Below are 13,861 nucleotides of genomic sequence, written 5' to 3'. Positions count from 1 at the left end.
ACACCTTTTTGCGCCTCACCCTTGGGGGCCTGACGAGGGTGGGCGTCTTCTTGCGTGCTGAGTCACTTCGAGGAGGGCTGATCGCCCCCTCTCCTCCTTTGGCCACGTCCGTTCCCTCTCCCTCGAAAGGACTGGCCCCGAGGTTGATATTGCCAGCTTTGCTTCTGCTGACTTTGTCCGTGACCTTCGCCCTGCTGACCTTGTTGGAACGCCTGGTGCGACGTCCCCTGTTGGCTTCCACCCCTACCGTAGGGTCTCCTCGAGGGATTTCCTCGTCTCATTCCCCTCAGCTGCAGGGCCCCCATGGACCTCGCTGTCTCGTTCTCCTTCTTGAGCTGGGTGAGCTTCTCGTCCACCGTTGCTCCGAACAGTGTCTCTCCGTTGAAGGGAGTGCCCAGGATGTTGTTCTGCACTTCCGGTTTGAATCCCGAGATTCTTAGCCATGCATGCCTCCTTTCTGTGACCCCTATGGCCATGAGTCTTGCTGAAGTCTCTGCCCCATCCAACGCCGTCTTTATACAGGAGTTGGCGATGTTCTTGCCTTCATCTACCAGGTGAGAGGCTCTCTGGCGGTATTCTTCGGGGAGGTGCTTTACTAGCTCCCCCATTTCATCCCAGTGTTGGTACTGGTGTCTATTTAGGAGTGCATTTGAATTCGCCATGCGCCAGTGCATTGCGGCGTTCCTCTCGACCTTTCTGCCTGTGAGGTCGATTCTCCTGCTCTCTTTATCTGGAGGTGGGCCCGAGGTTGCTGGCACGTTGGCCCTTCTCCTGGCCGTGGAGGCAATGATGGAGTCTGCGGTGACGCTCCCCTTGATGTAAGGTGGGTCCAGGGAGGAGTGTTTATACTTTTTCTCTGTCCTGGGCGTGATCGACCGACAGGTGGCAGGCTCCTTGAAGGCTTCTCTCCCCTGGTTCATCACGCTTTGTAGCATGGGGAGGAACTGGCTCCTAGTCTGGATGGGGAGCAGTGTTTCGACGAGAAAATCTGCTTTCGGCCTCTCCTCGTCGAGCTTGACGCCGAAGGCCATTGCTGCGCTCTTCACCACCATATTGTACACCCCGATGTCGTCTGGTGGCGAAGGCCTCGAGGGGTACGTGTCCACGGCCTCCTCCGGGTTTTCGGTGTCGAGATCTTGCCATTCGACGTCGTTGCCGGTAGATGTCGCCGATTCGAAGAACGATTGTTGGTCTTCTTCCTCGGCTTCTTCCTCATAATAGGGCTCCTCTTCCTCTTCGAGGTCCCTTGTCAGCCCTTCGGCGTCGAACTCCTCCTCGACTTCGACGACGTCCGCCGATGAAACCGTTGGAATCTTGAATTCCTTCATCCTGGCGTCGAACTCCTTCTTCCTTTGAAGGATGTTCTCCATTTCGGCCTCGAGCCGCCTCTTCTTTTTCTCCATTTCGGAGATGCTTTCGGCGTCGACCGCGGGCCTTTTCGATGAAACTTGCGTCGACGTCGAACGTTCTTTCTGCGTCGATCGGCCCGTTTCATGGGATGATTTCGACGACCCTTGCCTTTCGGCGTCTTTCTGCGCCAGGGAGTCCTTTTGTAAGGATCCGCTGGGCCTTTTGTCCGAAGTTCCCCCTTTGGACGTCGAAGTTTTCGGCGCCGGGGCTCCCTTCGTGGACCTTGACTCAGTTTTTCTCGAGTCACCCTCGTGTTTTCGAGGTGTTTTTTGATTTGCGCTCGACGATTCTCTTACCTCGTCTTCTTTCTTCTTGTCGGTCTCTACGACCGTGAAGTTTTCGGCTGCCTCGGCGACGTTGTCCTCGTCGTCCGTGTCGAGGCCCAGCGCGTAGAGTGTCGGGGGTTTTCCTTGGCCCTCCATGTTGGCGTTGGCTCTCCTCTGCCTCTCTCTCACCCTGAGTGTCTTCGGCGCGAAGACTGAGCAGGCGTTGCAGTCGATACTCTGATGATCCACCGGTAGGCAGAGGTTGCAGACCGGATGCAGGTCTTTCTGCGCGAACTTGTGGTGGCAGTTTGGGCAGAACTTGAATGGCGTCTTGTCCATTTCGCTCAGGGTCTCTGAGCGTGCATTCTCCAAGGTTGTCGAAGAAAAAGGCTCGCTGGTCTTCTTTCTTCGCGTTCCTGTCGAAATCTGTTCTTTCCTGATGTCTTCTCTTGATTCTATCGATGAAACTCGCTTTTCTTCCTTCTTCCTCCGAGTGAACTTCTGGAGCTTCCCGATGACGATCCAGACCCAACGGCGGAAAAAAGAATCTGAAGATGGCGCCCCAAAGGTGGGACTTCCGCAGGAAGCACGACGACGTCACGGGAGGTGCACCAAATGGTGGACGTCGACGCCCACCTGGGCTACAAAAAAAAAAAAAAAAAAAACAAAGAAAAGACTACGAATCCGGACCCAACCACAAGATCGCGGAATAATGCACAGCATAGTGAATCCAGAAAGATTCACGCTGCAAAAATATATTTATGTGCTGTTTTCGTGATACATGCACCACTGTACTAACTGTAACTGGTGAAAAAAACTAATTTGAACAAAAACACACAAAAAAGGAAAAAAGAAGGGGGCGCATGTCTGATCAGGAGTCGGAAATGTATGCACTAGTTTTACAGAATATTCAGAGAACGCAGATTAAGACCAGAATCCCCTGATATCACTGCAATCATGGTGGCCCCGCTGACCTGTCACTGGTTGAGGAAGACACCATACAAATATGTGTGGTCTTCTTAACTGAAACCTGGCTCCACAATGGGTCCATGCCTGACGTCATTGCTACACTCCCTGACAACTTTGCACTGTTAGTCATTAATAAACCTGTTATAATTGGTGGCGGTATTGCCATCATCTTTAAGAAGCACTAAAATTGTAAAATTGAGAAACTTCTGATTCCTAATTGCAAAGCTCTATTTTTTCCATTCCCTTCTCTCCCAAATTAAAATTTTTCAGGCGCTATTATCTACCGACCTCCGGGGCCTTTTAACAACCGGAGCCCAGCTCTTGCTGACTCATTGGCCCCCCTTAATCTCTGTGTAGCTAATTTTTCCGTACTTGGTGACCTCAATTTTCATTTTGAGGACCCCAATATTAAACACACAGCAGCTCTCATAGATGACCAGAAGGCTTTTAATCTTTGGCTCATTAACTCCTCCCCAACTCATTCAGCGGAGTACCTTTTGGACCCCATCTTTTCAAACCTGGCTACTTTGTTTGAGGAATTTCCTATCCAACTTAGCTGATCGGACCATTTTGCTGTCCCTTTTACCATCAAGTCTTTTTTGGCCCCTTCGTCCCGCCCTACTTTAATGCCAAGGACTAGGTTTTGGTCTAAACTTGGTATGCCAGCGCTGAATGAGCAGCTCTCTTATACTATTCCCATTCTTACATCTTAGTTTGATCGGGATCAAATTTCTGTGCATTATTAGCTCACTGAGGCTTTTGATTCAATTCTTCCGTTATCAGCCAAACCTCAATTCGGAGTACATCTTCCGGGCCCCGTGGTTCAATGATTCCCTTAAACAGATGAAGAAACACTGCAAGGTTTTAGAGAGACTATGGAGGAAGCATTATGAGGCTCCGGCTAAGCTACCTATCAAATTGCACTGAAAAAATATCATGCTATGTGTAGATCAGCTCGTCCTACATTTTTTACGGATAGATCACTAACTCCCAACATTGTCAGAAAACTTTGTTTAAGGTCGTGAAACGGCTTTCTGCTGCTAGTACTTTTCAGCCTTTTCCTTCACTTTCACTCTTACAGTGTAATGAGCTAGCGTCGATTTTTCTTAATAAAGTAGTGGCTAGTCACCGTCAGTTGGATCATGATTCACCCCTTTTAGATAATTCCTCCACCCCTGACATTTTCTTCACTGACCTGGCCAACGCACTCTCCCAGGCCCACTCATTTGATGAGACTCAACAAATCAGGGCCTGGCTCCTGCTTGACTTGGAGTGGCTAATCTCTTTTTTAAGGGATCGCTTGTTCCAAGTCTTTTCACACACCGTAAAATCTAATCCAGTAGCCTTAACCTCTGGAGTGCCACAGGGTTAAATTTTGAGCCATTTACTCTTCAATCTTTATGTCTGTACTCTGGCGGATATTGCGGAGAAGTCAGGACTGACTATCTTTTCTTACGTAGATGACACTTGGATCATCTTTTCTCTCGCGGCAGCACATCATCAGGACACTTACCTGCTCCAGCTTGGACTGAGTAGGGTTTCTCAGTGGATGTCCAGCAACACCTTAAAGCTGAATGGCCTGAAAACTAAGGGTCTCATTTTGGGAAACAATCCTGAACTCTGGGGAATTACCCATTGGTCTGACTCTCTGGGACCTCTACCTGCTCCAGTTCCGAAAGTAAAACATCTGGGCTTTACCATTGATAACTATCTTTCCCTTAAAGCACAGGTGTCTGTGGTCACTGTGACCTGTTTTTCTGTCCTTAAGTGGCTAAAGAAAATCCTCTGGTTAATTCCTCCAGGCGCTTAAAGAACAGTAATGCAGGCACTGGTTATATCCAGACTTGATTATGGCAACGTTTTGTACTTGGGTGCTCAAAAATCTTCCGTCCATCGCCTACAGCTTATACAAACGCAGCGGCATGTCTTCTTTTTCGGCTGCCTCACCAGGCCTCATCCTCACCTTTGCTCCAGCAACTCCACTGGCTTAGAGTGAACAAGTGTGTTGAGCTTAAGGCCTTATGTTATATGTTTAGGGCCAAACATGGCTTGTTTTACCCCTTACATACTAAGTCTGGTCAAACCTTATGTGTCCACTCGACAGTTGAGATCAGCAAGCCTCACTGTTCTCTGTTCCCAGAGTACGTCTTGCCCGTATGAGAGGGCGCTCTTTCGCCTATCTTTGCCCCAGACTGAGGAATTCTCTTCCTCTGGAACTTAGGTCGTGTCACTCGCTCCTAACCTTCTGCAAAAAATTAAAGACCTTCCTTTTTAATCAGGTTTAACTTCCCTCTGCTTTGTCTGAAACTTGTGGCTTATGTTTTGGTCCTGCTTTAGCACCGGGAAACCCTGTTGGGTAGCTGTGCGCTTTATAATTCTTTATAAATATATATAAATCCTGAAGCCGCTCTCGCCCATGAGAGCAGCTTCAGCATTGGCCTGAGCGCCCTTGATTTGCGGTCCAGGACAGACTGAGTTTGTGTCTGTCCTGTCCAACCCTGCTGCATTGCTGGGTTGGAGAAACTATTCACTGCCCATGATGGTTTGGCCTGCCTGAGATGGCCGGCAGTGATGAGAGTGCACTACCACTCAGTGCCGGTCACCACCAGGCCCGCCGCCCGAAGACTCGTCAGAAAAGGAAAAATAAAACGAGTGTCGTCTTATTTTTGCTTTCCTGTCGTTTTGGGGGGGGGGGGCGCTCTACCGCAATGGCAGAGGAGCCGCTGCTGAAGGAAAGTTGCATAAGGATAATCATTGTGACAATGTTTGCACTTTGAAATTCCATGATAGTGCCTGGACTTCCATGATTTGCGTAGTATAAAATGCTTTTTACTTAAGATACAAAATGAAAAAGGAAACAACTGTCACAATTCTTATCCACTTGGGAAGTCTGATCATGTATGTATAGCAGATTGCTCCAAACGAACACTGCCTGTCTCTCTAGACACAATCCTCTACAAAGTAAAAAATATGTAAATACTAAAACATTGAAAATAAAACAAAACCTTTCAAATCCTGGAACTGAAGCAATTAGTTACTCTTACTTATTTGGCGAAAGAGGGTTATTGCAGGATTAGAAAAGAAAAACAGACAGCAACAAATATATTTATTGTAAGTACTTCCAAATGACTTGAATAAATAAATTTTACATTTGGAGTGATTATTATTCTGAATAAAGAATGATAACATGCAACAGCTCCAGAGAAATTATGCAAAGGCAAGGTAACTGATTTCTCCACACTTTTTATTTATTAAAAATACAATACAAAACAGTTCCCAATCATCAAATCAGAACTCCAGAGCAAACTATGTGAGAAAAGAAACTTCGGTAAATTCAGGAAAATGTCTGAACAGTCACAATTTGAAGTTGTTTCCAGAATTTTTGATTCAATTGCAGTGGACTGATGATTAATTTTAGAAGTGGTCAGTGCCTATGTAGTTAATAAAGTTTATGCTGGAAGATATTAAAGCCAAGGTACAAATATATTCTGTGGTTATGCACATGACACATTAAAACCAAACAAATTTTACTATGAAGTTTCAAAACTGTGACAAAGATTCAAGCTGGAAAGCAATGCACAAAACTTAAATTAGATGAATATCTACCACACTCATTACCATCTAGAACGTGAGTTTTGCATACCACCATCCTTCTTAGATTCTCTGCCATGCCTAAAAGATGTATTGACGCTACACACATTGAGCAAGGGCGATAAACATGAGTTAAACGATTCACACGGAGTTGGCCATAGTTGTATCGGAGGAAAATTGTACTGCTCCCAACACTTATTCTCACTCCAGTGGCGGTATACCTTGGAATAGAAGGTGCTCGTTTGGACCAGAAATATCACCACACACAGTTTCTGTTACTAAAACAGAGAATGCACAACTTGTAGATTTTTAGACAAATAGAAGTGCAACTAAAGCCTAAACAACATTTTTCAAAATCAATTATCTAGTTGGTAGGAGTTTAAAATTGGACCTGAGGAAGGTTGGTTTTATGGAGGGGAAGAAGGCGATACTGCAGGTACGTCCCTTGATGAATGTGTGACTATAGGGAGTACCTCACATGTACCAGACCATGATGCTGTAATAACTCCGAGTTAGGGTTGCTTTAACTTACAGTAAAGTGGAGGTAGAAAATTCCTTCTTCCACACATGTGAATGTCTTAGACAAATCAGATAATAGGGATCCCATGAGTCCTGACGAATGCCCCTGACCAAACTCTTTGGCACTAACATTAGCAGGACTTAATCAGATTAACTTGTCATTATACTGAGGTATTGTCTACTTTCGTTTAAAACAATACCGGAAGTACCTACTATTAAAGGTAATTCTTTAGGTTTACCTCAAATTATTTGTAGCTTTTGTGGATCCTACACTATCCAGTGTGTCCTTTATAAAGAACTCCAATGAGGAAGCTGGCCACAAAACGTGGATGAGGCTTCCTCATCTAGTATACCGGATACACATATCTATCCACTAAGATAGATTAGTGATTATGCTAGGGACAATCAACATCTCCATCGCATCTGCGTCATTGCCTAGGATTTCAAACTTGTACAGTGACTTGAAAAAGGAAAACGTACTACCACAACATTGGTTTAACAAACAGAAAATGAGACTCAAGAAACGAGCCAGCACACACCAGGCAAACAAATAACTCGGCCTGAAAATAAAGAATGACCAAAGACAAATTAGAGTGGATATACGCATGAACATTTTTAAGTATGCAAATGAATGCATAGTTGAAGTAAATTAAGATAATGCAACTTTGTTGTGAGGAATTCTTGCCTTTCAGAAAAGATCAATTGCAAAAGCTTGTCTTGTGGCTGTTGCCTTTGTAGAAAAACACCCCTTACAAAAATATTCCAGTTTGCTTGCATTCCTGCTATCCACCTTTTTCTCAAGAAGGGATCAGTTTTGTTAAGTGTGCAGGCTCTCGATGAGTGTTTGAGCGTTGACACGTGGGTTCCCAGGCAGCATTAAAAGTAAGGAACCAAAGTAAAAATACACCATGCTCAGCCAAGTTTGATATAAAAATCTAATAAATGCTGTTGCAAATGCTGCAACTACATTTTTTTGTCTGAAACTTAAAACATATTTCAAAGTTTAAAGAAAACAGAGATATGGTCACAACAACACCACTGAGTAATCAAGAATCAGGAAAGAGACTCACAGAACTTCACTAAACATCAGTGTCTGCAAACCTCATCACTGACCACCACTATACCCATGTCAAAGTATGCTACTTTCCAGTGGCGATCCAGGCGTGTCGAAGCACATGCACTGTGTCTAAGGGTGCACGCTGAATATCAAGTTCTAAAACAAGAGAGCAGGGCTGTCCAGCTCTGTGGCGCTGCTAGGGACTTGGAATACCTAGCAGAACAATGGAAACATAAGCAAAGTTAAGGATATTTTTAGAACAATCAATCCCATGGAATGGTAATCACAAAGCACACGACTAATGCTTTTGTGTTGATCGTTTTGATACACAAGCTGAAAGCATGTGCTTTAGTGTGTACGCTTATGGAACAGACATGATGAAAATGTGAAACAGGGTTTTATTCACATTGCTAATGTGTTTCGGATTGGGCTATAGGTAGGATGAATCATCAAATAAGTTAAGGGCACCCCACATCATGGACGAAAAGTTGGAATACCAGCAATATTGTGCATGTACTACGCATGAAGCATATGGTTAGCACCAACATCAAGTACATTTCGGCAAAAGGTGGCAGTCTATTATTTAGCCTATATTCTTGCCATTACAGATAGTCTTAAAGGAAAATGCAGAGGCTATGGAAGTCAAAAGAGCGCAGTTTTAAAAAAAAGTATGCCTTTGGAATAGCAGTACACATAGATCGTGTACACGCATAAGAACTCGGCATAGTAAACCTTTGAATGAAATGATAGTTTATCATATATGTAGGTCGGAATAACCGTACCAAAATAAATGAGTTGTACATTCTACTGTTAAAACTCCACATAGTTAGGTCATCCAATGATGGACACCTGAACTTGTAAAGGGAACCAACTTCCACTCTCTACATAAGGAGTCAGTATATCCTGTGGTGCACTCTAGGCCCTGGTGCAATGTGGAATGCAACACTCTTATTTCTACTCTTCTAAGATTCAGAACATTATGGGGAATAAATTGTTCTTTACACACAGAATATGAGGTACAGGCCTGAAGCAGATGTATCTTACGCGTTACAGAATATGCATTTTAATTACGTCATGATAGCCACCTGATTTATTTAAATAAAGTGTAATTAGTTATTTGTCACATTATTCAATCTTTTCTGGTTGGTTGTACTGAAAACGTACCTCTATCTCTGCAAGGAAATGGTTGAACAAGGAAGTGTTCAGCTTTTGCAAGATTAGAGAAAGCTTTCTCTTTTGTAAAAGGGACTCTAACCTGCATTTATAAGGCTATCTAAATATTAGCCAATAGCACCACTTACTACTAAGCAATAATGGAGCAGTTCAGATGCCAGCGGTTAGTACCAGAATCCATGATACTATACTGCTGCTGCGAGAGTATTCCACAACACAAATTAAAGAGAATCATGACAATGGAGTTGACCTGTGACCGATGTACATAAATGTAATAGGTTATTTACTTAAAAACCTAAAACTTGTGAGAAACCTAAACAAGATGCACAGCACATTGTATAGGTATTGTGCCTAATATCAAAACTTACAAATGTCTGCGGATGCTCTCCCTCCATTCAACTGGAATTAAAACATAATAAATCGACCAAAACAGAAGGCAACTTGGCAGCCATGAGGAAAATGTTGAATCCAGAGGAAGGAAAAGGCTGTGCGAATTGTGTTAGGAAAACTTTTTTTCCATGGATTTTATACTTTTCCAGCACACATAGTATTGCGAATAAGCAATCCTTTTTCAGAAAACACTGTATCGCCAATAAGCAATCCTTTTCCAACAAACAATATATCGCCAATAAGCAATACTTTTCCAGCAAGCAATGTATCGCCAATAAGCAAGCCTTTCCTAGCAAACATTGTATCGTCAATTAGCAATCCTTTCCCAGCAAACACTATCACGAAAAATCCTTTCCCAGCAAACACTGTATCACGAATAAGCAATTCATTCCCAGCAAACATTGTATCGCCAATAAGCAATCCTTTTCCAGCAAACATTCTATCACCAACAGCAAGGAACAAATCATTCATTTCTCGTTACTTGTAACATGAGTTTCATAAAAGCCAAGTTTAAGAACAATATTAATCTTTCAAAAAGTTTTTCAGGTGGGGATCTAGTTCAAAGAAGTTGAGAACGATTCCCAAAACGTCTTTAAAATGATGCAATTGTTTTACTACTTTTAGAATACATGTCTGACTTTTATGCAATTCAGAAAGAAATACTTGAGTACTTCTGGACATTTATGAACATTACACATTTGCACGAGTACTTAAACCAGTAACTATTTTTACATAAAGAAATGCAAAAGGTGTACATTTCCGTATGCAGAAAGACAACACAAAAGTAAATTGCATGTATTTTTTTTTTTATCCAAACAGAAAACATATGCCCCAGTGGTCAATCTGGTACAGCTACACACCTCTTAATTGTGGTAGAACTCCCTACACAATTTATCCGTGAAAAAGCGTCCACCTTGTCCTTGGAAGGAGTGCATATATGAGCATATTATTGCTGAATATCCACAAACCTGGTGTTCACCACTTCTGCTAGTGGATGCTTCAAGAACGCTCACAAAGAGTGGCCCGACTAAAACATTTGCTCACTAGGAAATTACACTATACTGGTGTAATTTCCATATGAGAAACCCCATGTGTGAGCAGATCTCAATTTCAATGATTCTGTGAATCAGCAACAGGATTTGCCTGTGTTTATGATATTTTAGCTGTATCCAAGTTGTTTTCAGGAAGCAAAAACATCCTTAAAATTGGGACCTTGCACATTTGCTCAATTTCAATTGAATCCGCATGTCAACAAGCTCATCTGCAGCAAGGACAGACCAAACTTTGAAATCCCTTTTGCTCTAACTCGAGACAAATGTACATCCGACGTAGCTACTAGTTATGTGACCAAAAATCACTTTCTTTGAGCCACAAAGGAACATTTAAGGACTATCTGACAACAGTACTATAAAAAAGACAGGCTAAACTGTCCCACTGATCAGATTTGACAACATTCATAACTGAAAGATCCTTGTTAATTTGTTAAAAATCTTCAAAATCCATTTCAGAAATGAAAAACAGCAAAGCGTTTCTTTCTGTATCCGACCATCATAAATACCAGTTTCTATTCAGAAAGCATTCTCTTCATGGTTTGAGTTTCTTTGGACACTGGAAAAATTCAAGTATGCCTTGCTCAGCATCACTGCAGGTCTCACCAATATATTCCATAACAAATCATCTGGTTTTAATAAATATCAAGCTAGAAATGAATGTACTCCCTCACACGTTTTCTGGCACACTTTGGCTGTTTATGAAGGTATTTCCATCAGGACCATAAAACATGTCAAGAACACAGCCAGCGTGCACCGACAGTGAATACCAGACACCAGCATGTGGTCAGTCAGATGTTTCTTTGTGCACCTAGAACAATTGTGCCACCTGGAATAGCACATAGTAGAATTGTTGCAGTGAACGAATTGTTGGTGTTCCATCATACATCACAAACGGCCTTGTTTAAAACCTTTAACATGCCTATTTCTCACATCACATCTATTTTGTTTAGAAAGTGGGTATGAGATGGAAACACACTCTGCGTGGTGCAAAACACATTTAAATGAGGAGTGTAATATCGATATAGTGTCACTGCCGGGTGAGAAATAGTTTTATGTTCATTCTCTCACCACTCGGTAATGGGAATTAATGATGTATTTTCCTGCAAATGTATGATTAAAGGTGCATACAATCCCACAACATCCCACTCGACTGAACATTTTACACAGATTCAAAAACCCTTAAGAAGACTTTGGCGGTCAAACACTGGTCTTTGACCAGTAAACACAGCCAACAACTATCTTTTTCCAATATTGAAAAGTAGAGTTTGTCTGTTTTCATGTTTTTTTCATTTGAATGTGATGCACTCAACACGTTTTAATTAGGGGTTGGAACCTTACAATCATTCTGATTCAGTGTCTATCACCTCAACGCTCAATGAGGTCTAGTATTTCCTCGGACGAATATTTTGGAAAGTCACAGCCATAAGCGGTTCTGTGATGGGAAAGCCAGACTTGGGTTGAAAGCAATGCTTCATTTATCTGGCACCATAGGAAACAGTTCTTCCTTGGGAATCTGCATGAATACTGCCAGTTTCAAAGAAGAGGAAGGGAAGAGATGTGAAGGAGGACAGGATATGATTCCCAACAAGAAAACATGATTTCTCTTTACATTCTTGTGTGCTGTCTTCCCACTGTTTTGGAATTGTGATATGTCACAGTGAAACTGCGTACAGAAGAAGTCATCCGAGAAGGAGTTACATACAAAAATATTTCTCTGAACCATTGTACTAAATTTGTTTTTCAATTTGCGTAGGGATATCCAACTCTTTTGCCTCATGAACCAGTGCTCTAATAATTGCATTAGAATTAAAAAAATAAAAAATAAACGGGACAATCTCGGACTGGTAAATCTTTCAATCTATGCAACCAAAAAGATGGAAGATGCTGCATGTCCACTAATATTGGATAATCCGCACTGTACAACAAGGATTCAGATTCACAAATATTAGAGCAGGGCCTGGAAAGATTAACAAGGGCTGAATGTGGATAGGCTTACTATGTTTATGTGTCCATAGTGGACTATTATCACTAGATGTGACTTTTGTATCTTACAGTTATGTCCAGATATTAAATCAGTAGGAGCAAATAATACTAAGAAGGTATCTTCACATATATTGCTCAAAAATATGCACCAAATCTACACACACACACACTATATATATATATTCTGTATAAATGACACCTGCTGGTACAATATCGCCCACCTTTTACTGTTGATTATGGGGTATCCATGGATCATGAAAAGATGGACTACATTCAGCGGACAGAAATGCAGTGTATTTCACTAGGTACTAATGCCATATATGGCTGATGAAAAGTTCCCCAAAGAAAGTGGTAGTTAAATTCATTAAAACACAGGACATTTATTGTGGATTAATAAAGCATTTCTCAAAAATACAGTCTGAAAAGACAAGCAAATTCCTGTCAGCTGCAATTCAGAAGCTCATCCAAACTGAAAATCACGGTTGTTCAAAGCACAATTTTGTATGTCAGACATGTGCTACTTCCTCGTCGTCGCTCCCTGCAAGGCTGCTGTCAGTGGACTGAGTGCCATCTTGGTTATTATGTTCCCCATTGTTCTCTTGATCATTAACGTTGTTGGTCACATCACCTTCTTTTTTGCCCTCATTGACTGAATGCTGTAAGTCAGTTGCTGCTTCATCAGTTGCAGTAGCTGAAGAATCCGGGACAGCTGTTGATGAAGGATTCAGGACTGCTGTTGCGGAAGAATCCGGGATGGCTGTTGCAGAAGATTCTGAAGCAGTTGAATTCTCCTTTGGTTTTTGTTCAGGATTGGCAGCCAAGAAAGAATCCCACCCTTTCAGTCTTTCTTCTCTTTCACGAGAGGTTTCTTCAATCTATTTAAAAAGAAGTGACAAAATGAACTACATGAACAAAAAGATATGCATCATTTTCTGTAATGTACTCAGTACTGCTAGCCAGATTATGTCTATGCATTTGATAATAGAAAAAATGAACCTTTTACTTGTTAGATTAAGAGCATTTGGGTACTGCATTTATGTCTATTGTATGATTCCAAAGTGTTTACAGGGTTTGGGAGAACATAGTGCTCATTACTGCAGTTTTTCCATTTTTAGGCACTGTAAATAACAGAGGTTTCTGCTACTTAATGTAATGGAACTCAGATATTAACCTTGTACGGGTGAAACTTTGGCTTGGCCTGAGGAGCATGTGGAAGATCACACACGTCTAAGCAGGTGTGTAACTTGCAAATGCATCTAGCAACACATTGTCACGTTTTACTTTTTATGCTTTAGTAGCACAGATCACCATTATGGATTTGTCTACTCACCATGACATAAGACCCAAATGTTGATATTCAGTTGTAATTGCTGATGAGTGAATATATATTTAGGCTTATTCGCATTTAACAATATGTGCTATGTATCATGCATTCTGATGATGGAGATGCC

The 13,861-nt window shown here is 42.2% G+C and overlaps 1 protein-coding gene across 2 annotated transcripts in view; it reads right to left on the bottom strand.

Annotated features, from left to right (window-relative positions):
• Window positions 1-5,872: 5,872 nt before the first annotated feature.
• HTATSF1 (HIV-1 Tat specific factor 1) overlaps window positions 5,873-13,861 on the bottom strand; it is a 235,764-nt gene continuing 227,775 nt past the window's right edge. Inside the window, exon 9 of one of the 2 annotated variants that reach the window (XM_085607950.1) lies at window positions 5,873-13,285. In XM_085607950.1, the coding sequence (XP_085464076.1) occupies window positions 12,917-13,285 (369 nt within the window). In that variant the 3' untranslated portion in view covers window positions 5,873-12,916. The remainder of the gene's footprint in view (window positions 13,286-13,861) is intronic. The other variant, XM_085607951.1, reaches the window with a different exon arrangement.

Source organism: Triturus cristatus, chromosome 5_2 (genome assembly GCF_964204655.1).
Source record: "Triturus cristatus chromosome 5_2, aTriCri1.1, whole genome shotgun sequence".
Taxonomy (NCBI): domain Eukaryota; kingdom Metazoa; phylum Chordata; class Amphibia; order Caudata; family Salamandridae; genus Triturus; species Triturus cristatus.
This window is presented reverse-complemented; position numbering and strand designations above follow the sequence as displayed.